Below are 25,105 nucleotides of genomic sequence, written 5' to 3' on the forward strand. Positions count from 1 at the left end.
ACATGTGGAGGTAGACCGCACTCTATAGTGTACATGTCCCGGTAGACCGTACTCTATAGTGTACATGTCCCCGTAGACCGCACTTTATAGTGTACATGTCCCGATAGACCGCACTCTATAGTGTACATGTCCCGATAGACCGCACTCTATAGTGTACATGTCCCGGTAGACCGCACTCTATAGTGTACATGTCCCCGTAGACCTCACTCTATATTATTATTATTATTATTTATTATTTAAGCGCCATTCATTCCATAGCGCTGTACATATGATAAGCGGTGCACATACATAACAGACAATTGTACTAATCATAAACAAGATGAGTTACAAACTGGTACAGAAGGAGAGAGGGCCCTGCCCGCGAGGCTTACAATCTACATGGTATGGGAGAAGGACACAGTAGGTGCGGGTTGAGTTGGTCATGGCGGTATAGAGGCAGCAGGGTCATTGGTTGTAGGCTTGTCTGAAGAGGTGGGTTTTCAGGTTTCTTTTGAAGGATTCCACTGTAGGTGAGAGTCTGATATGTTGGGGTAGCGAGTTCCGAGGTATGGGGGATGCATGGGAGAAATCTTGGAGTCGATTGTGGGAAGAGGCGATAAGAGGAGAGGAGAGAAGGAGGTCTTGCGAGGATCGGAGAGTGCGTGTGGGGATGTATCGGGAAAGTAGCTCAGAGATGTAGGGAGGGGACAGGTTATGGACGGCCTTGTATGTGTTTGTCAGTACTTTGAAGTGGATTCGTTGGGCAATGGGGAGCCAGTGAAGGGATTGGCAGAGGGGAGAGGCAGAGGAGTAATAAGGTGAGAGGTGGATTAGTCGGGCAGCGGAGTTGAGGATAGATTGGAGGGGTGCGAGGGTGCTAGATGGAAGGCCACAGAGGAGAATGTTGCAGTAGTCTAGGCGGGAGATAATGAGGGCATGTACGAGCATTTTCGCAGATTCAAAGTTAAGGAAAGCACGGATGCGGAAGATGTTTTTGAGTTGGAGGCGGCAGGTGGTGGAAAGGGCTTGGACGTGCGGTCGGAAGGAAAGGGCAGAATCTAAGGTCACTCCAAGGCAGCGGGCTTTTTTGACTGGGGATAATGTGTAGCCATTGATCGTGATAGATAGGTCTGTTGGGGGGGTTGAACAAGATGGGGGAAAGATTATGAATTCTGTCTTATCCATGTTAAGTTTAAGAAAGCGAGAGGTGAAGAAGGATGATATAGAAGATAGACATTGTGGGATTCTTGATAGTAAGGTGGTGATGTCTGGACCAGAAAGGTAGATTTGTGTGTCGTCAGCGTAGGAGTGATACTGAAAGCCATAGGACTCTATGAGCTGTCCCAGGCCAAAAGTGTAGATAGAGAAGAGCAGGGGTCCTAGGACAGAGCCTTGCGGGACACCAACAGAGAGGGAATGAGACGAGGAGGTGGTGCGGGAGTGGGAGACGCTAAACGTCCGGTCTGTGAGGTATGGTGATCCAGGAGAGGGCCAGGTCAGTGATGCCAAGAGATGAGAGCGTTTGCAACAGAAGGGAGTGGTCAACAGTGTCGAAGGCAGAGGACAGGTCAAGGAGAAGGAGGACAGAGTATTGTTTCTTGGTTTTGGCTGTCAGTAGGTCATTGGTGACTTTGGTAAGGGCAGTCTCGGTCGAGTGGTGGGTTCGGAAGCCGGATTGTAGGCGGTCAAAGAGGGAGCAAGAGGAGAGGTGGGAGGACAGTTCAGAATGGACATGTTGTTCAAGTAGCTTTGAGGCATACGGAAGAAGTGATATGGGGCGATAACTGGACAAGGAAGATGGGTCAAGTGAAGGCTTTTTGAGGATGGGTGTAATGGTAGCATGTTTAAAAGCAGAGGGGAAGACACCAGAGTTTAGTGATAGATTGAAGAGATGAGTTAGGGCTGGGATAAACACTGGGGTGAGGTTAGGGATGAGGTGGGATGGGATCGGGTCAAGTGCACAGGTGGTGAGATGTGATGTGGAGAGTTTTTCTTCTGTAATGGTGGAGAAGCGGGTTTTAGGGGGAGAGGACCGAGCAGTTGTGTAGAGGGTCTGTGGGGACTGTGTAGTAAAGCTTTCTCTGATGTGGACTATCTTTTGTTTGAAATATTTGGCAAAGTCCTCAGCTGAGAAGAGAGGAGAGGGTGGGAGCGCTGGGGGACGGAGAAGGGAGTTAAACGTGCTAAAAAGTTGTTTAGGGCTGTGTGACAGGGAAGATATGAGAGATGAGAAGTAGGCCTGTTTTGCATCAGCGAGTGAGGATTTGAATATGAGAAGGGATTGCTTGTATGCAGTGAGATGATCTATAGAAGGGGATTTCTTCCATTGCCGCTCAGCAGCCCTGGAAGCTTGTCTGAGTTTCTTCGTCAGGTTGGTGTGCCAGGGTTGTCTGTTGATTTTCCGGATTTTGTTATGTGTGAGGGGGGCAACAGTGTCCAGAGCTGAACTTATTGTGGTGTTATATAGGGTGGTAGCAGCTTCTGGGTCTTGGAGGCAACAGATGGTAGAGAGTGGGAGAAGAGAGTCAGAAAGCAAGCGAAGGTCGGTAGATCGCACTCTATAATGTACATGTCCTGGTAGACCACCCTCTATAGTGTACATGTCCTGGTAGACCACCCTCTATAGTGTGCATGTCCCGGTAGACCGCACTGTATAGTGTACATGTCCTGGTAGACCGCACTGTATAGTGTACATGTCCCGGTAGACCGCCCTCTATAGTGTACATGTCCCGTTATACCGCACTCTATAGTGTACATGTCCCGGTAGGCCGCACTCTACAGTGTACATGTCCCGATAGACCGAACTCTATAGTGTACAGGTGCAGGTAGACCGCATTCTATAGTGTACATGTCCCTGTAGACCGCACTCTATAGTGTACATGTCCCTGTAGACCGCACTCTATAGTGTACATGTCCCGGTAGATCGCACTCTATAATGTACATGTCCTGGTAGACCACCCTCTATAGTGTACATGTCCTGGTAGACCACCCTCTATAGTGTGCATGTCCCGGTAGACCGCACTGTATAGTGTACATGTCCTGGTAGACCGCACTGTATAGTGTACATGTCCCGGTAGACTGCACTTTACAGTGTACATGTCCCGATAGACCGCACTCTATAGTGTACATGTGCAGGTAGACCGCACTCTATAGTGTACATGTCCCGGTAGATCGCACTCTATAGTGTACATGTCCCGGTAGATCGCACTCTATAGTGTACATGTCCCGATAGACCGCACTCTATAGTGTACATATCCCGGTAGACCGCACTCTATAGTGTACATGTCCTGATAGACCGCACTCTATAGTGTACATGTCCCGGTAGATCGCACTCTATAATGTACATGTCCCTGTAGACCGCACTCTATAGTGTACATGTCCCGGTAGACCGCACTCTATATTGTACATGTCCCCGTAGACCGCACTCTATAATGTACATGCCCTGGTAGATCGCACTCTATAGTGTACATGTCCCGGTAGACCGCACTCTATATTGTACATGTCCCCGTAGACCGCACTCTATAATGTACATGCCCTGGTAGATCGCACTCTATAGTGTACAGGTCCCGGTAGGCCGCACTCTAAAGTGTACATGTCCCGGTAGACCGAACTCTATAGTGTACATGTGCAGGTAGACCGCATTCTGAAGTGTACATGTGTCGGTAGACCGCACTCTGCAGTATACATGTCCATGTACACCGCACTCTATAGCGTACATGTCCCCGTAGACCGCACTCTATAGTGTACATGTCCACATAGACCGCACTCTATAGTGTACATGTCCCCGTAGACCGCACTCTATAGTGTACATGTCCCCGTAGACCACACTCTATAGTGTACATGTCCCGGTAAACCACACTCCATAGTGTACATGTCCCAGTAGACCGCATTCTATAGTGTACATGTCCCGGTAGACCGCACTCTATAGTGTACATGTCCCGGTAGACCGCACTCTATAGTGTACATGTGCAGGTAGACCGCACTCTATAGTGTACATGTCCTGGTAGACCGCACTCTATAGTGTACATGTGCAGGTAGACGGCACTCTATGGTGTACATGTCCCTGTAGACCGCACTCTATAGTGTACGTGTCCCAGTAGACCTCACTCTATAGTGTACATGTGCAGGTAGACCGCACTCTATAGTGTACATGTGCCTGTAGACCGCACTCTATAGTGTACATGTCCTGATAGATCGCACTCTATAGTGTACATGTCCCTGTAGACCACCCTCTATAGTGTACATGTCCCCGTAGACCGCAGTTTATAGTGTACATGTCCCGGTAGACCGCCCTCTATAGTGTACATGTCCCTGTAGACCGCACTTTATAGTGTACATGTCCCGGTAGACCGCACTCTATAGTGTACATGTCCCCGTAGACCTCACTCTATAGTGTACATGTCCCGGTAGACCGCCCTCTATAGTGTACATGTCCCGTTATACCGCACTCTATAGTGTACATGTCCCGGTAGGCCGCACTCTACAGTGTACATGTCCCGATAGACCGAACTCTATAGTGTACATGTGCAGGTAGACCGCACTCTATAGTGTACATGTCCCGGTAGACCGCACTCTATAGTGTACATGTCCCCGTCGACCTCACTCTATAGTGTACATGTCCCGGTAGACCGCCCTCTATAGTGTATATGTCCCGTTATACCGCACTCTATAGTGTACATGTCCCGGTAGACCGCACTCTATAGTGTACATGTGCAGGTAGACCGCATTCTATAGTGTACATGTCCCTGTAGACCGCACTCTATAGTGTACATGTCCCTGTAGGCCGCACTCTATAGTGTACATGTCCCTGTAGACCGCACTCTATAGTGTACATGTCCCTGTAGACCGCACTCTATAGTGTACATGTCCCTGTAGACCGCACTCTATAGTGTACATGTCCCGGTAGACCGCACTCTATAGTGTACATGTCCCTGTAGGCCGCACTCTATAGTGTACATGTCCCGGTAGGCCGCACTCTATAGTGTACATGTCCCTGTAGACCGCACTCTATAGTGTACATGTACTGGTAGACCGCACTTTACAGTGTACATGTCCCGATAGACCGCACTCCATAGTGTACATGTGCAGGTAGATCGCACTCTATAGTGTACATGTCCCGGTAGACCGCACTCTATAGTGTACATGTCCCGGTAGATCGCACTCTATAGTGTACATGTCCCGATAGACCGCACTCTATAGTGTACATATCCCGGTAGACCGCACTCTATAGTGTACATGTCCTGATAGACCGCACTCTATAGTGTACATGTCCCGGTAGATCGCACTCTATAATGTACATGTCCCTGTAGACCGCACTCTATATTGTACATGTCCCCGTAGACCGCACTCTATAATGTACATGCCCTGGTAGATCGCACTCTATAGTGTACATGTCCCTGTAGACCGCCCTCTATAGTGTACATGTCCCGGTAGATCGCACTCTATAGTGTACATGTCCCCGTAGACCGCCCTCTATAGTGTACATGTCCCCGTAGACCGCACTCTATAGTGTACATGTCCCTGTAGACCGCACTCTATAGTGTACATGTCCTGGTAGACTGCACTCTATAGTGTACATGTCCCTGTAGACCGCACTCTATAGTGTACATGTCCTGGTAGACCGCCCTCTATAGTGTACATGTCCCGGTAGATCGCACTCTATAGTGTACATGTCCCCGTAGACCGCACTCTATAGTGTACATGTCCCCGTAGACCGCACTCTATAGTGTACATGTCCCCGTAGACCGCCCTCTATAGTGTACATGTCCCGTTATACCGCACTCTATAGTGTACATGTCCCCGTAGACCGCACTCTATAGTGTACATGTCCCCGTAGACCGCACTCTATAGTGTACATGTCCTGATAGATCGCACTCTATAGTGTACATGTCTCCGTAGACCGCACTCTATAGTGTACATGTCCCCGTAGACCGCACTCTATAGTGTACATGTCCCGGTAGAGCGCCCTCTATAGTGTACATGTCCCCGTAGACCACACTCTATAGTGTACACGTCCCCGTAGACCGCACTCTACAGTGTACATGTCCCGGTAGACCGCCCTCTATAGTGTACATGTCCCGTTATACCGCACTCTATAGTGTACATGTCCCCGTAGACCGCACTCTATAGTGTACATGTCCCCGTAGACCGCCCTCTATAGTGTACATGTCCCCGTAGACCGCCCTCTATAGTGTACATGTCCCCGTAGACCGCACTCTATAGTGTACATGTCCCCGTAGACCGCCCTCTATAGTGTACATGTCCCCGTAGACCGCACTCTATAGTGTACATGTCCCCGTAGACCGCCCTCTATAGTGTACATGTCCCCGTAGACCACACTCTATAGTGTACATGTCCCCGTAGACCGCCCTCTATAGTGTACATGTCCCCGTAGACCACACTCTATAGTGTACACGTCCCCGTAGACCGCACTCTACAGTGTACATGTCCCGGTAGACCGCACTCTATAGTGTACATGTCCCGGTAGACCGCACTCTATAGTGTACATGTCCCGGTAGACTGCCCTCTATAGTGTACACGTCCCCGTAGACCGCACTCTATAGTGTACACGTCCCCGTAGACCGTACTCTATAGTGTACATGTCCCCGTAGACCGCCCTCTATAGTGTACATGTCCCGGTAGACCGCACTCTATAGTGTACATGTTATAGTGTATATCCCCAGTGTGAACTTACCCTTACTTCCGAGCGTCCTCCTTGGTGCTGTCTCCCCGTACATATTTCTAATCTCCATTTTCTTTGCCCGCAGAACTCCAGGTACCAGACGTACCAGCGCATGTGGAATTACATGAACTCGAAGCAGCCGAGTGTGTTTGTCAAGAGCACAGAAGAGGGGATCGCTCGGGTGCTGAACTCCCGCTACGCCTTTCTGCTGGAGTCCACCATGAACGAGTACCACCGCAGGCTTAACTGCAACCTCACCCAAATTGGTGGCTTACTCGATACCAAGGGCTATGGCATTGGGATGCCGCTAGGTGAGATACCGTGGCACCGTGCCAGGCGCGCCAGCTGTCTGTCCTTTGCAGGCGTGGCTCGGCTGGCAGTACTGGGGTCATGCACTTCATAGGTCACCTCCAGTAGACCAGTGTTCTCTGGATGAAAAAAGTAAGGGGTTAAACCGCTGTGACCATCACGGCAGCATGTCTGACCACCACCCTATATGATACTTACCAGGATGTGCTGGGAGGGGGGCCACAGGTTCCGCATTTGGTGGCAGGAGTGCCCCTTTAAGTTTTTGATATAATTTTGGGGCTTGGGGTTGTGCACGACTTGGGTGGATGGTTTCCGTTAAGATTCAGGTCTGAGATCCATGGAAACCTCAGGGGAGACCCCCCCAATATTCCAGCACATACCATACCTGAGTCCCGCTGTCCATGTGCCTCCAGATGGCGCTGTGTTATCTCCATATTACAGCCTGTGATGAAGCGAGGCACACAGGGGTACAGGAGGGCCCCTTAGACATCTGGAGGGGTCGTATCATGGCTCCTTACACCTCGGAGCGCAGGCTGGGACACGGTGCTCTGCCACTGGTGTCCTGTACAACCCACACGTGGGACTAAAGCTTTCAGAGAAAGACATGGAGGTGACAGGATATGCCCCCAGCCCTCCGTCGTGTACCCCCCATGATTTGCTGCCAGGATGACTCTGCTGGTAGCCGCTGCACCCCAGGGACCACCAGCCTCTGTCCTGAGGAGGACCGGTCCCTGATTTCACGTTTGCTCATTTTGGATGCATTTTGTGCACTCGGAGCAGATGTGCGGCGCACAGGGGGTTAACACTGACTGCATTTGCATTGCAAATCACGAAGCAGCTCCTCGGGGTTCATGTAATTGCCCAGACATCCCTCTAATTCTGATGTACATCTGTCTGGTCGATTGGCAGGAACCCGCGGGGGTCGGCCGCTGTGCTGTCACTCTGTGATGGGGGGCTCTTCTGCCGGGGGCCGCCGTCTGTGTGTGCCTGTAATGCCGATGCTACAGCCGGGTCTCCTGAAATGCTGCCCTCCCATCATGCACCTGGACGCCCACAGATTACTGCCCCACGTCTGCTGGTGATGACTGGGCCGTGGAGCTTTCCAGTCAGGTCGCCATCGCCCTGCCGAGAGGCCACATCCTCCGCTGCTGCAGTGTGTGCGGAGCTCGGGCTCCCTCTGCTGGGCCCATCGTGCAGGTTCAGTCCTGTCTGCTGAGGAGGATTTCAAAAAATCAGGATGGAAAATCGGCGAATATAGGGCACTTTCCCACTAGCGTTATTCTTTTCCGGCACTGAGTTTCGTACTAGGGGCTCAATACCGGAAAATAACTGATCAGTTTTATCCTGATGCATTCTGAATGGAGAGCGATCCGTTCAGGATGCATCTGTTCAGTCCCTCTTACGTTTTTTGGGCCGGAGAAAATATCGCACAATGCTGCACACGACCGTATGTGTTTTGCTGTCCGCAAATTGCAGATCCGCCAAAAAAAAACAGATGCCATCCGTTGTTTTTTTTTGCGGATCCACTGTAACAATGCCTAAAACGGACAAGAATAGGACATGTTCTATTTTTTCTGCGGGGCTACGGAACGGACATACTGATGCGGACAGCACACAGTGTGCTGTCCGCATTTTTTGGCGGACTTATTGAAATGAATGGGTCCGCATCCTATTCGAAAAAAAAAACAAAAAACGGAACGGACACGTAGATATATATATATATATATATTTTTTTTAAACTTTTGTACAATAAAAACATGGCGGGAGCCAGAACATCTAAATTTCCGCCAGCGCGGTCATTGCTCACAGGTTTTTGCAGAATGATTTGTACATTTTTTTTGTACCATCTTGTGGTCTTTATAATCTCAATAATTGTTTTGAGGGAGGGGACGCAAATCCCCCCACCATTTTCTTTTTCTATGCCATGTTAATAATGCATTAACTTTATTCTATGGCTCATGATATTTGTGCCAGTGCCTTGTCGTACTGCAGTATTAGGGGGGCACTTAGATGCCGCAGTCAGTATTGACCACAACATCTTAGGGGATGAATGGGTGGAGGTTTCCATCATCTCAGCTATTACATCAACTTGGCTGGGCTCCTGCTGTTCCGGGGTCCAATGGTCCCTCTGTCTCCTAATAGGACCCCAATATTATCATAGTAGGTGGTGCTCATTACATACTGGGGCACATGATCTTCGGGCAACATATCTGATTATAGCTACCATACATGTCCCATGGACAAATCATTCCAGAGTGTCGTCGCTTATACAAAAATATTCATATACATTTCAAAAAGTTTTGTTTGGTTATGGCTGAGATTTGGTGCCATCGATGCACGGTTTATGTCATCACTATTGGCTGCCATTTCTGGGGAAAGCTGCAGCGGGCTATACACATCCATGCAGTGGGCCTACACGTCCACGCAGTAGGCCATACACGTCCATGCCGTAGGCCATACATGTCCATGTCGTAGGCCATACATGTCCACGCCGTAGGCCATACATGTCCATGCCGTAGGCCATAAATGTCCACGCCGTAGGCCATACATGTCCACGCAGTAGGCCATACACGTCCATGCAGTGGACCATACACGTCCATACAGTAGGCCATAGACGCCCCCTTAAGGGCTCGGACAAAATAATGAGCTGTCGGGGACGACCCCATTACATTGAACTGACCCAGGAATGGCAGAATCATCTTTCCACTCAGTTGACACAAGTTCTTCATCTTTGTTGTCTCCTAAAGTTAAGAAGAAGCTTAAATTTTTCCCATTTCTGAGTTTTTGATTTTTTTGTGGAGGTGGGGGGCCGATTGTTATTTTCTGTTAGAGACGCTTATTCATTCTTTTCAACGCGTCTTCCCTTTCAGACAGATTTAATTGCTTTCTGGCAGATGGCCATCCTTACTGGGAACTTTTTTCGACCATCTGGGTTGATAGCGCATCAATGTCCCCATCAAATACAGTAATTAAGATAGCACAAGCAGGGAAGTGGTGGAGGGTAGACCGGGCCCCCGGCACAGACGTGTAATGGAGGCAGGTGGTTGTACCCAGCACTGAATGCCAATAGCCTGAGAGTTACTTGGTGGAAGAAGACTTCACTCATGAAGAGAGGTTTAATGTGACTCGGAAACAGGAACCTGGGATCTGGGATCTAAGCGATTTACAGAAGACAAAGTCACAGCTCATGGTGCCACGTTATAGGATGTGCCCTGTGATACAGCGTGCCATGGATTGATTTCAGTCAGGGTTGCAGTGGGTGTCCATAGACCTATTAAAGAAGGTAAATCTGAGGTCCACCCTTCATCTCTACAGAACATTTTCTATCTCCCCATTAGTCACATCATAGTTTTTATTGCCCATACAGGAAGGATCATAAACGAGATCTAACAGGTTATTGCTGAATCATAAGAGAATGTGGTGACCATTTTCAAAAAGGGTGCAAGGTCTTCACCAGGATATTATAGACCAGTAAGCTTAACATCCATAGTGGGAATGACATACGGGACGACATAGGATGTAACTGTCAATAATATAAATGATAACCAACATGGTTTTACTAAGGACAGAAGCTGTCAAACTAACTGAGGGAAGTAAAAACCTGGACAGAGGGGCAGCTGTGGATGTAGTGAGGTGAGTAGAAGCATGGACAGAGGGGCGGCTGTGGTTGTAGTGAGGTAAGTAGAAGCCTGGACAGAGGGGCAGCTGTGGTTGTAGTGAGGTAAGTAGAAGCCTGGACAGAGGGCGGCTGTGTATAGTGAGGGGTGTAGAAGCCTGGACAGAGGGGCGGCAGTGGATGTAGTGAGGTGAGTAGAAGTCTGGACAGAGGGGCAGCTGTGGATGTAGTGAGGGGTGTAGAAGCCTGGACAGAGGGACGGCAGTGGATGTAGTGAGGGGTGTAGAAGCCTGGACAGAGGGGCAGCTGTGGATGTAGTGAGGGGTGTAGAATCCTGGAAAGAGGGGCGACTGTGGATGTAGTGAGGTCAGTAGAAGCCTGGAAAGAGGGACGGCTGTGGATGTAGTGAGGTGAGTAGAAGCCTGGACAGAGGGGCGGCAGTGGATGTAGTGAGGGGTGTAGAAGCCTGGACAGAGGGGCAGCTGTGGATGTAGTGAGGGGTGTAGAATCCTGGAAAGAGGGGCGACTGTGGATGTAGTGAGGTCAGTAGAAGCCTGGAAAGAGGGACGGCTGTGGATGTAGTGAGGTGAGTAGAAGCCTGGACAGAGGGGCGGCTGTGGATGTAGTGAGGTGAGTAGAAGCCTGGACAGAGGGGCGGCTGTGGATGTAGTGAGGTAAGTAGAAGCCTTCACAGAGGGGCGGCTGTGGATGTAGTGAGGGGTGTAGAAGCCTGGACAGAGGGGCGGCTGTGAAAGTAGGGAGGTCAGTAGAAGCCTGGACAGAGGGGCGGCTGTGGATGTAGTGAGTTCAGTAGAAGCCTTGACAGAGGGACGGCTGTGGATGTAGTGAGGTGAGTAAAAGCCTGGACAGAGGGGGCAGCAGTGGATGTAGTGAGGGGTGTAGAAGCCTGGACAGAGGGACGGCTGTGGATTTAGTGAGGTGAGTAGAAGCCTGGACAGAGGGGCAGCAGTGGATGTAGTAAGGGGTGTAGAAGCCTGGACAGAGGAGCGGCTGTGGATGTAGTGAGGTTAGTAGAAGCCTGGACAGAGGGGCAGCTGTGGATGTAGTGACTTAAGTAGAAGCCTGGACAGAGGGGTGGCTGTGGATGTAGTGAGGGGTGTAGAAGCCTGAAGAGAGGGGCGGCTGTGGATGTGGTGAGGGGTGTAGAAGCCTGGACAGAGGGGCGGCTGTGGATGTAGTGAGGTGAGTAGAAGCCTGGACAGAGAGGTGGCTGTGGATGTAGTGAGGAGAGTAGAAGCCTGAACAGAGGGGCGGCTGTGGATGTGGTGAGGGGTGTAGAAGCCTGGACAGAGGGGCGGCTGTGGATGTAGTGAGGTGAGTAGAAGCCTGGACAGAGAGGCGGCTGTGGATGTAGTGAGGAGAGTAGAAGCCTGGACAGAGGGGCGGCTGTGAAAGTAGTGAGGGCTGTAGAAGCCTGGACAGAGGGGCGGCTGTGGATGTAGTGAGGTGAGTAGAAGCCTGGACAGAGGGGCGGCTGTGGATGTAGTGAGGTAAGTAGTAGCCTGGACAGAGGGGCGGCTGTGGATGTAGTGAGGTAAGTAGTAGCCTGGACAGAGGGGTGGCTGTGGATGTAGTGAGGTCAGTAGAAGCCTGGACAGAGGGATAGCTGTGGATGTAGTGAGGGGTGTAGAAGCCTGGACAGAGGGGCGGCTGTGGATGTAGTGAGGTCAGTAGAAGCCTGGACAGAGGGGCGGCAGTGGATGTAGTGAGGGGTGTATAAGCCTGGACAGAGGAGCGGCTGTGGATGTAGTGAGGTGAGTAGAAGCCTGGACAGAGGGGTGGCTGTGGATGTAGTGAGGTGAGTAGAAGCCGGGACAGAGGGGCAGCTGTGGATGTGGTGAGGGGTGTAGAAGCCTGGACAGAGGGGCGGCTGTGGATTTAGTGAGGGATGTAGAAGCCTGGACAAATGGGCGGCTGTGGATGTAGTGAGTACTGTAGAAGCCTAGGCAGAGGGACGGCTGTGGATGTAGTGGGGTGAGTAGTAGCCTGAACAGAGGGGTGGCTGTGGATGTAGTGAGGTAAGTAGAAGCCTGGACAGAGGGGCGACTGTGAATGTAGTGAGGTAAGTAGAAGCCTGGACAAAGGGGCGACTGTGGATGTAGTGAGGTAAATAAAAGCCTGGACAGAGGGGCGGCTGTGGATGTAGTGAGGTGAGTAGAAGCCTGGACAGAGGGGCGGCTGTGGATGTAGTGAGGTAAGTAGAAGCCTGGACAGAGGGGCGGCTGTGGATGTAGTGAGGTGAGTAGTAGCCTGGACAGAAAAGCGGCTGTGGATGTAGTGAGGTAAGTAGAAGCCTGGACAGAGGGGCGGCTGTGGATGTAGTGAGGTAAGTAGAAGCCTGGACAGAGGGGCGGCTGTGGATGTAGTGAGGTGAGTAGTAGCCTGGACAGAGGGGCGGCTGTGGATGTAGTGAGGTCAGTAGAAGCCTGGACAGAGGGTTGGCTGTGGATGTAGTGAGGTAAGTAGAAGCCTGGACAGAGGGGCGGCTGTGGATGTAGTGAGGTGAGTAGAAGCCTGGACAGAGGGGCGGCTGTGGATGTAATGAGGTGAGTAGTAGCCTGGACAGAGGGGCGGCTGTGGATGTAGTGAGGTAAGTAGAAGCCTGGACAGAGGGGCGGCTGTGGATGTAGTGAGGTAAGTAGAAGCCTGGACAGAGGGGCGGCTGTGGATGTAGTGAGGTAAGTAGAAGCCTGGACAGAGGGGCGGCTGTGGATGTAGTGAGGTAAGTAGAAGCCTGGACAGAGGGGCAGACTTTGCAAAGGCATTTGGGGTCAGTTATCAAACTGGTGTAAGGTAGAACTGGCTTAGTTGCCCATAGCAACCAATCAGATTCCTCCTTTCATTTTCCAAAGGAGCTGTCCAAAATTAAAGGTGGAATCTGATTGGTTGCAAGCAAGGTCTATTTTACACCAGTTTAATAAATGACTCCCATAATTTGTTATTGCATCGGAAATTGGCTTAAAGATCGTATCCAAAGAGTTGGGGTCAATGATTCCTACTCTTAATGGTCCCCGGTTATAAGTGGTGACCCCAAGGTTCTGTACTGGGTCCGCTATTATTTAACTTATTCATTAACCCCTTAAGGACTCAGCCCTATTTCACCTTAAGGACCAGGCCATTTTTTGCAAATCTGACCAGTGTCAGTTCATGTGGTGAGAACTTTAAAACGCTTTGACTTATCCAGGCCGTTCTGAGATTGTTTTTTCGTCACATATTGTACTTCATGACACTGGTAAAATTCATTTTTATTTATAAAAAAAATACCAAATTTACCCCATGTTACGACACTCACCGCCAGGTAGATGACGCCGCTGGTTAGTGAATAAGCCCCTTTCTCCAGGAATGCAGTTTTCAATCCAGCCGATCATCAAACCCCCGAATGGAGCATAAGAACGTGGCAACTCCCGATCAGCAATTCAGTCGAACTCCTTCCACAGCTAGCAAAATACGAAAGCGCTGTCCCAATAATAAATCCCTCCATAAACGAGACCAAGCTCCGTCTTGAAAGTCAAACAGGGAATGTCTTATTGAGGGCTACCCGCCCATTGTTATGCAGGTCCCCATCTGGTGGACACGCCCCTAGGGGCCCAGAATGGAGACTGGGACACAGGACAGACATGCAGCACTACAGAAACAATACATCCCCACAATGCATTATGGTTTCCTCCTCTCTGCCCTGGCGACACCCGAGGGATAATCCAATTATCTCCCAAGACAGAGGGAAATCACCAATACACATGTGGGGACAACAGAACAGACATCACCATTTACACACACAATGTCACAACCCTTTTCAATACACAGACATTTAGCGTCCCACAATGGCACGAATTAGACCAGGAGGTCAAGTTGGTTCAAGTCCTTTGTGAACAATGAGGCCATTTGGGTTACTAGCAGCACACTCTTCTCCTGGGTGGCCGTCCGTTCAGTAGCCCTGTGGGGAAACACACGAACAGGGGCATATGGACAGGAAATCCAGCGAAATGAGGGCAAACAGACGAACCAGCAATATAGGTCTATACAGATGGATCTGTCACACGGCTCCCCCCTTGTGGGACACTCCGGCAGACCCGGCTTGACCCTTTGGCGGGTCAACTTGGGGATGACCGGACTAGGAGGTAGCAAGAACGTCGGTTTGCCGGGACAAACCATCTGCATTCCCATTCTGCTTACCGGGTCGGTAGCTGATGGTGAAGTTATACGGTTGTAAAGCTAAACTCCACCGCAGCAGTCTCCCATTGTCTCCTGAGACCCGGTTAAGCCAGACAAGGGGATTGTGGTCCGTCACAAGGGAAAATTCCTGTCCATACAAATAAGGGCTTAACTTTTTCAATGCCCAGACCAGGGCCAAGCATTCCTTCTCCACTGCCGCATAACTCACTTCTCGGGGTAACAGCTTTCTACTGAGATATGCGACAGGGTGCTCTCCTCCATCTTCCCCGACCTGGCTCAGCACAGCCCCCAGTCCATACATGGAAGCATCTGTATGGACGAGAAAACGTTTGTTAGGGACTGGGGCAGCCAGGACAGGGGCATTTACAAGAGCCTGTTTGAGTGCTTGAAACGCAGCTTCACAAGCCGGAGACCACAGGACCTGCTTAGGGAGATTTTTCTTGGTCAGGTCAGTCAGGGGCTTAGCAATAGTGCTGTAGTCTGGGACAAAGCGTCTGTAATACCCGGCTGTCCCTAGGAAGGCTAACACCTGGGTCTTAGTGATAGGTGTGGGCCAGTTAGCTACTGCCTCTATCTTAGCCGGCTCCGGTCTCTGGCTCCCACACCCCACTCTGTGACCCAGGTATTGCACTTCAGCCATGCCTAGATGGCACTTCTCTGGCTTTAATGTCAGGCCAGCAGCCCGAATTTTGTCCAAAACTACCCCCACATGTACTAGGTGTTCCTCCCAGGACCCACTGTAGATCGCAATGTCATCCAGGTATGCACAAGCAAATTCCTGGAATCCATCGAGAAGTCTATCCACCATACGCTGAAAGGTAGCCGGGGCATTCTTCATCCCAAATGGCATGACCTTAAATTGGTACAAGCCAAATGGGGTGACGAAGGCCGACTTGGGGATAGCATCCTCGGCCAGGGGGATCTGCCAATAACCTTTACACAGGTCTATGGTGGTCAGATAGCGTCCCCTGGCAATACGATCTAATAATTCGTCTACCCGGGGCATCGGGTAGGCGTCAGTGGTGGTCCGCTCGTTGAGCCGCCTGTAGTCTACACAGAACCGGGTGGTCCCATCTTTCTTAGGCACCAGGACTACAGGCGAAGCCCAAGGGCTATCGGAGTGTTCGATGACCCCAAGCTGGGTCATCTCCTGTATCTCCTTCCGCATTCCTTCTCGGACTGCTTCAGGGATACGGTACGGGGGCTGTCGTAGAGGGTTCTGTCCAGGGGTCTCTACCTTATGTACAGCTAGGGTAGTGTAGCCAGGCTCTTGGGAGAACGTCGCCTGCTTCTCCCACAGAAGCTGTCTTGCCTGTCCCTTCTCTGTGGGGCTTAATCTATCCCCTAGCTGTACAAGACTAGTAAGGTCAGTCTGGGAGTCCCTCTCTAACAAATCGGGTAAGGATAAACTCTCTGTATCGTCTGCAGCAGGGGCACATACTGCAGCGACATCCTCCGGTCTCTCCTGATACTCCTTTAGCATGTTCACATGAAAGGATCGCTGGATCCTTTCATCTGAACAGCTGGCTATAAGGTAGGTAGTATCACAAACCTGAGCTACCACCTTATATGGGCCCTGCCAAGATGCTTGCATCTTGTTCGCCTTCACAGGTTTGAGCACTAGCACTTTCTGCCCAACCTGGAAGACTCGCTGCCGGGCACCCCGATCGTACCATCTCTTCTGTCTCCCCTGGGCCACCTGGAGATTCTCTCTTACCATCAGGGACAGTTTCTCCATGCGGTCCCGGAGTTCCATGACATACGGTACTATGGGGGTCCCTTCCTGCTCTGTCTCCCCCTCCCAGTGGCCTCTAATGAGATCTAGGGGTCCGCGGACCCTCCTCCCATAGAGCAACTCAAAGGGGGAGAACCCAGTAGATTCCTGGGGCACCTCTCTGTAAGAAAACAACAGATGAGGCAGGAATCGCTCCCAGTCTCTGCAAGTGTCAGAAAAGGTCCTCAACATCTGTTTGAGGGTGCCATTAAATCGCTCGCAGAGGCCGTTAGTCTGTGGATGGTACGGGGAACCTAAGTATCGGTTTAATGCCGCACACCCTCCACAGTTGCTGGGTGAGCACAGCGGTAAATTGGGTTCCCTGGTCAGAGAGAATCTCCTTAGGGAACCCGACCCTAGTAAAAATCCTAACCAGGGCATCAGCAACTGTCTCTGCCTCTATATTAGACAGCGCTACTGCCTCTGGATAGCGAGTGGCATAGTCCACCACGGTGAGAATATACTTCTTACCGGATGGACTAGCCCTGGCCAGTGGACCCACAATGTCAACGGCTATGCGGGCAAAGGGCTCCCCAATGATAGGCATAGACATAAGCCTAGCTCTTGGGTGGTCCCCCCGCTTTCCTACCTGTTGACAAGTGTCACACGTACTACAATGTATCCGCACAGCCTGATTAAAATTTGGCCAAAAGAAGTTCTGCATGATCCTATAGGCTGTGCGGCGGGACCCTAGATGTCCGGCTAATGGAACGTCATGCCCTATCCGCAGAATCTCCTGCCGGTATTTTGCGGGCACCACCAGCTGTCGATTCGGCGGATGGGCAACACTTTTCTGGGACGGTTTAGGGATCCTATATAACCTGTCCCCCACCCATTCATACCGCTCCCCATCTACTCCTTCCTCTCCAGTATCTGCTCTGTCTCTATACTTCTGGAGAGTCGGATCTGCCTGAGTTTCCCTCCCAAACTCCTCTGGGGAATCCCAGCTAGCAAAGGTCTGTCCTAGGGTATCAGTCGGGGAATCGGGTCTTACCTGGGTCTCGGTGGCAGGTGGGCTGGTCCCAGCAACACGGGTCTGGGCCCGGGTAGTCACTGGGTGGACATCAGCAGGTCCCATTGGAGCATAAGCAGAAACCAAAGGGGCCAGGTCATTCCCGAGCAAGACATCAGCAGGCAAGTCTTTCATAACCCCCACATTCACATGTCCAGAGCCCACTCCCCAATCCAAATGAACCCGGGCAACAGGTAGACGGAACACGGCGCCTCCTGCTACCCTCACTGCCACAGTATTTCCAGTGTGTTGGTGTTCCGAAACAAGGTTCTTTTGGAGCAGGGTCATAGTAGCCCCGGTGTCTCTCAGACCAGTGACCACTTTGCCATTTAGTCTAACGGTCTGCTTGTGCTGCTGCCGGTTATCCTGCTGGGCTGCTTGTACTGGATCCGCCTCATGTAGTATACCCCAAAATTCCTCCTGCTCAAGACAGTGAGCGGAAGGCTGGGGTGGCTGCTGATTTCCGCCGGCTGGTTTTCTCCACGACTGCGCTGGGTTGGAATTGTTCAATGGGCACTCCGGTCTCTTGTGCCCCAACTGTTTGCATCCATAGCACCGGATAGGCTGAGAGTAATCCCGGGCGTTGAACCGAGCTGGCTGAACATAATTGTTCGCTGGTGGTATTGTGGGGGTGCGTTGCGCTGGGGGGTGATACACAGTAGTGGTTGGAGGTGCTGCCGGTTTGTACTCCACTCGGGTAGGGACCTTGGCTGCTGTCTGGTCTAGCCTTCGTGCATCTGTGTATTCATCGGCCAGACGAGCAGCTTCAGGTAAGGTAGCGGGTTTGCGGTCCCTAACCCACTCTCTGACTCCTGCAGGTAACCGATCAAAGCAGTGCTCCAACAAAAATACTTGCAGCACCTCTTCCCCAGTTACCGCTTGGCACCCTGCCATCCAGTGGGCTGCGGTGCGGTGTACCCTGCATGCCCACTCCACATAAGAATCGCCAGCCTGCTTGTTAGTGTCCCGGAATCGCCGCCGATACGCCTCAGGGGTGACAGCGTATCTGGCCAAAAGGGCATCTTTTACTGCCCGGTAACTTGTAAGGTCCTCCTCTGGGATGGCCCGAAAAGCCTCACTGGCCCGGCCGGATAATTTCCCAGAGAGGATAGTGACCCATTCCTCTGCGGGTACCTGGTGTAAGGCACACTGCCTTTCAAAATCGGCCAGGAACCCGTCAATCTCTCCCTCCGCTTCCACAAAATGTCTAAATGCAGCAAAAGGTACCTTTCTCCTTCCATTGTTATTATGGGGTACCTCTGCTGCTGCAGCTCCTCTTCCCTGTAGCGCCTGTTGTGCTGCTACTGCTGCTTGCACCTGGACCACAATATCTGCTGCAGGGTTGGGGCCAAAGTGTGCCAGCCTTATCTGGACTGCCCGGTTAAATTGTACCTCCTCGGGTGTTAAATCCAGTATGCCAGGCACATTAGCGCTCTCCGTTCCCTGTGCTGCATCCATCTCCAATAATATAGAAATAATCTCTCTCTTCTTGAGATTACTCGCTGATCGTCCTCTGCGTTCCAATATATCTTTAAGGGTAGCACGCCTTAATTCCTCATACTGCATCTCCACCCTGGGATTTGTAGCTGGCCTTCTGGGCGGTAGGATTCATCCCGTTGCTTGCCACCAATTGTTACGACACTCACCGCCAGGTAGATGACGCCGCTGGTTAGTGAATAAGCCCCTTTCTCCAGGAATGCAGTTTTTAATCCAGCCGATCATCAAACCCCCGAATGGAGCATAAGAACGTGGCAACTCCCGATCAGCAATTCAGTCGAACTCCTTCCACAGCTAGCAATATATGAAAGCGCTGTCCCAATAATAAATCCCTCCATAAACGAGACCAAGCTCCGTCTTGAAAGTCAAACAGGGAATGCTTTATTGAGGGCTACCCGCCCATTTTTATGCAGGTCCCCATCTGGTGGACACGCCCCTAGGGGCCCAGAATGGAGACTGGGACACAGGACAGACATGCAGCACTACAGAGACAATACATCCCCACAATGCATTATGGTTTTCTCCTCTCTGCCCTGGAGACACCCGAGGAATAATCCAATTATCTCCCAAGACAGAGGGAAATCACCAATACACATGTGGGGACAACAGAACAGACATCACCATTTACACACACAATGTCACAACCCTTTTCAATACACAGACATTTAGCGTCCCACAATGGCACGAATTAGACCAGGAGGTCAAGTTGGTTCAAGTCCTTTGTGAACAATGAGGCCATTTGGGTTACTAGCAGCACACTCTTCTCCTGGGTGGCCGTCCGTTCAGTAGTCCTGTGGGGAAACACACGAACAGGGGCATATGGACAGGAAATCCAGCGAAATGAGGGCAAACAGACGAACCAGCAATATAGGTCTATACAGATGGATCTGTCACACCCCAAATTTGTAAAAAATTGCAAATTTCCAAATTTCAATTTCTCTACTTCTATAATACATAGTAATACCTCCAAAAATAGTTATTACTTTACATTCCCCATATGTCTACTTCATGTTTGGATCATTTTGAGAATGATATTTTATTTTTTGGGAATGTTACAAGGCTTAGAAGTTTAGAAGCAAATCTTGAAATTTTTCAGAAATAAAAAAAAATTAAAAATTTTTAGGGACCAGTTCAGGTCTGAAGTCACTTTGCGAGGCTTGCATAAAATCATGCAGGGGTGCAGGGGGGGGGGGGTGCAAAATCGACAGCAAACTGCAGAAAGCGCAGCAAACCGCAGGTCTGAATTGACCTGAGGTTTGCGGCGATCGCCAATACGGGGGGGGGGGGGGATGTTTGGATTAACCCCCGCAGCTCCGCAATCTCGATTTAAACTTAGGACGTACCTTAAGGATTCAGGAAATAAGGGGTTAATAACATAGAGGATGGGAGTAGTAGTGCTGTTTCTATTTTTGCAGCTGACACCAATCCTTGTTATACGGTCCAGTCTGTGGAAGATGTTAATAAGTTACAAGCTGTTTGGGTCTCCACTTGGCAAATGAGGTTCAGTATAGATAAATGTAAAGTTCTGCACCTGGGGGGTAATAATCTGCATGCAGCATATGTCCTGGCGGAGTAACACTGGAGAGTCACTGGTAGAGAAAGATCTGGGTGTATTAGTAGATCATAGACTAAATACCAGCATGCAATGCCAGTCAGCTGCCTCTAAGGTATGGAATCGCCGGGTATGGAATCGCCGGACAGAGATGTAATATTGCCGCTATACAAAGCGTTGATGCAGCCTCACCTGGAATACGCAGTTCAGTTCTGGGCACCAGTCCTTAAAAAGAAAGCCCTGGAGTAAGAAAAAGTGCAAAGGAGAGCGACTAAACTAATAAAGGGCCTGGAAGATCTCAGCTCAGAGCAAAGAGTAAAAGAACGGAATAAGGGGGGACATGATTAACCTGTACCAATATAGAAATGGACCATAGAAGAAATATCAAGAGAAGCTATTCTGTGTCAAACCCCCTCAAAAAACAAGGGGCCGCTCCCTGCGCCTGGAGAAAAAAAGATAAAGTCATAAGAGGCGAGGAGCATTCTTTACAGTAAGAGCGGTGAATCTCTGGGATAGCCGCTGGAGCCGCTCACAGCAAATACAGGAGATGCTTCAGAAAAGGTTTGGATGATTTTTTTTTTCAAACATTGAGGCTTCAGACAACGTATAGAAATCTCCTTCTACGCAGCCTTTCCCTTTGTCTCAACCCTTCTTTATAAGGAAGATGGACGTTGATCCAGGGATTTGTTCTGATGGCCACATCTGTAGTTGGGAAGGATTTCTTTTTCTCTCCTATTGATCCCCTGGATCACTACAGCCGGAATCCAGGTTGGACTTGATGGACTTTTGTCTATTTCCAACCTTAACAACCATGTAACTATAAGGAATGTACTGAGAGCTGATTGCTCCAGAGTCACCTCCACATGGGATTGTCTTCAGCTGGACCATGGGTGTGAGAATTAGGGTGATCGGTATCTGGCAGGCCAGTATAAGCCTACTGATGACGAGAAACGAGTCAGGGTGCATTCACATGACCATATGTTTTTTTTTGTGGTAAGCAAAACACAGATCCGCAAAAAATACGGATGACATCCATGCGATATCTGTGTTGCATCCGTTTTTTACGCGGATCCATTGTAACCATGCCTATTCATGTCTGCAAAATGGACAAGACTAGGACATGTTCTATCTTTTTTGCCGGACTGTGGAATGGACATACGGATGCGGACAGCATGCAGAATCCGCAAAAAATGCAGATTGGATGCGGACCAAAAATACGGTTGTGTGAATGAGGCCTAAATCCGAGTCAAAAAACAGAATCAAAAACTTCTGGTAATTAATGTGGAGAAATTGGAAGGGACCGCAGCACATCTACATCACTAGTTGGCGGGTCTCTTGGGGTGAATGGAGATTCATCATGTCCTATTCAGACAGTGGAAATCCATGCAATGTGTCTTGTGCCTTCTCACACTCAGGGTTATATGGGTGCTGTGTGGGTGCAGTCAGGAGGAGGAACAGTATGGGTGCGGGCAGGGTATAGAAGTGCTTATAGGGGAAAGTTGGCGAAGAGGTGAAGCATGATCTGGATGAGCCCTAGTATTGCCAGCCATTGCAGTGAACATCCAGCTGTGGGAACCCTTGAAGGGCAAGCATACCATGATACCAACCATTGCCTGGAGTTTGATCATGGAGTTTCCAGAATTAGAAAAACATGGCAGCTTTCTTCCAGAAGCAGCGGGTCATATCTGGTATTACAGTTCAGCTCAATTAAAGTGACTAGGGCATATTGGAGTACCACACACAACCCATGGACAAGAGTCACTGGGCACTGTTTCTGGAAGAAAGCTGCCATGTTTCTCTAGTCATGGACAACCCCTTTAAGACCACTCATTCTTGTAGGAAATGTTATTGTTTTTATTTAGCCAAGGATGGAGACTCATTCCTGTGTACGGCCTTATCTCTACCTAGAATCCCCCTACAGAGATGAGATCACACTTGCAATCCTCCAACTTCAAGAAAATAATCGCTTGGAGATCTTGAAACGCAAATGGTGGGAAGAAGGGAAGTGCCCCAAGGAAGAAGACCATCGTGCAAAAGGTCAGTGTTATACTGGTCACTGAAACACTGCCGAATGAGCTATGAAGATCTCGTCTTGTGAACTTCTGTTCTCTCTTCTCACCCCTTGTGTCCCATTGTCATCCCATTCTTTCTGCATCAGAGTGGACTAGGGAAACATCTGGAACCTCTGTCAATCTCATCCGCTCCCATTCTGGTAAATCATCTTCATTGTCTGGTACTTTGCAGTCCTTCTCGTTGTGTCTCTCCAGTGGAGCACATCTCCTATCTATACCTTTCATCTATACCAAGCATCTCCCACCTATATCCTTCATCTATTCCAAGCATTTCCCACCTCTATCTTTCTTCTATTCCCAGCATCTTCCACCTATATCCTTGATCTATTTCCAGCATCTCCCACCCATATCCTTCATCTATTTTGAGCATCTCCCACCCATATCCTTCATCTATTCCCAGGATCTCCCACCTATATCCTTCTTCTATTCCCAGCATCTTCCACCTATATCCTTCATCTATTCCCAGCATCTCCCACCTATATCCTTCATCTATTCCCAGCATCACCCACCTATAGCCTTCATCTATTTTGAACATCTCCCACCCATATACTTCATCTATTCCAAGCATTTCCCACCTCTATCTTTCTTCTATTCCCAGCATCTTCCACCTATATCCTTGATCTATTCCCAGGATCTCCCACCTATATCCTTCATCTATTTTGAACATCTCCCACCTATATCTTTCTTCTATTCCCAGCATCTTCCACCTATATCCTTCATCTATTTCCAGCATCTCCCACCTCTATCCTTCATCTATTCCCAGCATCTTCCACCTATATCCTTCATCTATTTCCAGCATCTCCCACCCATATCCTTCATCTATTCCCAGGATCTCCCACCTATATCCTTCATCTCTTCTGAGCATCACCCACCCATTTCCTTCACCTGTTTCGAGCATCTTCCACCCATATCCTTCACCTATTCTCAGCATCTCCCACCTATATCCTTTATCTATTCCAAGCATCTCCCACTCATATCTTTCATTTATCCGTCATCTATTCTGAGCATCTCCCACCTGTAATATACCACCTTTATCCTTCTTCTATTCCAAACATTCCCCACCCATATCCTTCATCTATTCCCAGGATCTCCAACCTACATCCTTCATCTATTCCAAGCATCACCCACCCATATCATCATCTCTTCTGAGCATCTCCCACCCATTTCCTTCACCTGTTTTAAGCATCTCCCACCCATATCCTCCATCTATTCTGTGCATCTTCCACCTATATCCTTGATCTATTTACAGCCTCTTCCACCTATATCTTTCACCTACTCTTAGAATCTCCCACCTATATCCTTTATCTATTCCAAACATCACCCACCCATATCCATCATCTCTTCTGAGCATCACCCACCCATTTCCTTCACCTGTTTTGAGCATCTTCCACCCATATCCTTCATCTATTCTGTGCATCTTCCAACTATATACTTCACCTATTCTCAGCATCTCCCACCTATATCCTTTATCTATTCCAAGCATCTCCCACCCATATCTTTGATTTATCCGTCATTTATTCTGAGCATCTCCCACCTGTAATACACCACCTCTATCCTTCTTCTATTCCAAACATTCCCCACCCATATCCTTCATCTATTCCCAGGATCTCCAACCTGCATCCTTCATCTATTTCGAGCATCACCCACCCATATCCCTCATCTTTTCTGAGCATCTCCCACTGATATCCTTCATCTCTTCTGATCATCTCCCACTTATTTATTCATCTTTTTCCAGCATCTCCCACCAATATTCGTCTTCTATTCCCAGCATGTTCCACCTATTTCCTTCTTCTTTTTCCAGCATCTCCCACCTATATGCCTGACACGACTTAGGTGCATAAAACCAATAAACTATGAAAAAATATACAAAAGATAACATACAGAGTAAAGTAACAGTCACCACAAGTGAGCAAGCTCCCCATCAACCAGTTCCCAACACAGTATCTCGCTGACACCCATATGATACATTCCTAGATGCCTTCTAGCCCTTTCTAAGGGTCTTCAGTGTTCAGTACACGTGTGCAGTTGCTTCAGACCTTAGGAACGCAGCCTGGTACCTGCTACGACTAACTAACTACATTACCAGGAATTAAAGGGAAAGAACCAGTAAAATAAACCTTGCCACACAGAGAGGCAGGCACGGTCTTTCTACCTGAGACTGGACCATTTCTTGGGTCAAAGGAATGGGCTCCATGATACCTGTTTCTTTGGTCTAGGTGAAACCTTATGTAAGGCTGCACCCAGAAATGGGACGGGATGGGGGTAATGGAACGATCACGTGATGTGAGCAAATTAAATTCGTTACGTCGCACGCTCATCTCCCCTCTCCTGACGCGTCTGCTTTAATAGCTTCATACACTCTTCATGTAATAACAATCCTGGAACATCTACTCTCATGGCTCTATGTTCTTCCATTCC

General features: G+C 49.6%; 1 protein-coding gene across 1 annotated transcript in view; it reads left to right on the top strand.

Annotated features, from left to right (window-relative positions):
- Nucleotides 1-25,105, top strand: part of GRIK5 (glutamate ionotropic receptor kainate type subunit 5) — a 153,272-nt gene that overhangs the window by 123,080 nt on the left and 5,087 nt on the right. Inside the window, exons 16-17 of the mRNA XM_044278726.1 lie at nucleotides 6,747-6,972; nucleotides 22,524-22,652. Of these exons, the coding sequence (XP_044134661.1) occupies nucleotides 6,747-6,972; nucleotides 22,524-22,652 (355 nt within the window). The remainder of the gene's footprint in view (nucleotides 1-6,746; nucleotides 6,973-22,523; nucleotides 22,653-25,105) is intronic.

This window comes from Bufo gargarizans, chromosome 2, assembly GCF_014858855.1.
Source record: "Bufo gargarizans isolate SCDJY-AF-19 chromosome 2, ASM1485885v1, whole genome shotgun sequence".
Classification (NCBI taxonomy): Eukaryota; Metazoa; Chordata; class Amphibia; order Anura; family Bufonidae; genus Bufo; species Bufo gargarizans.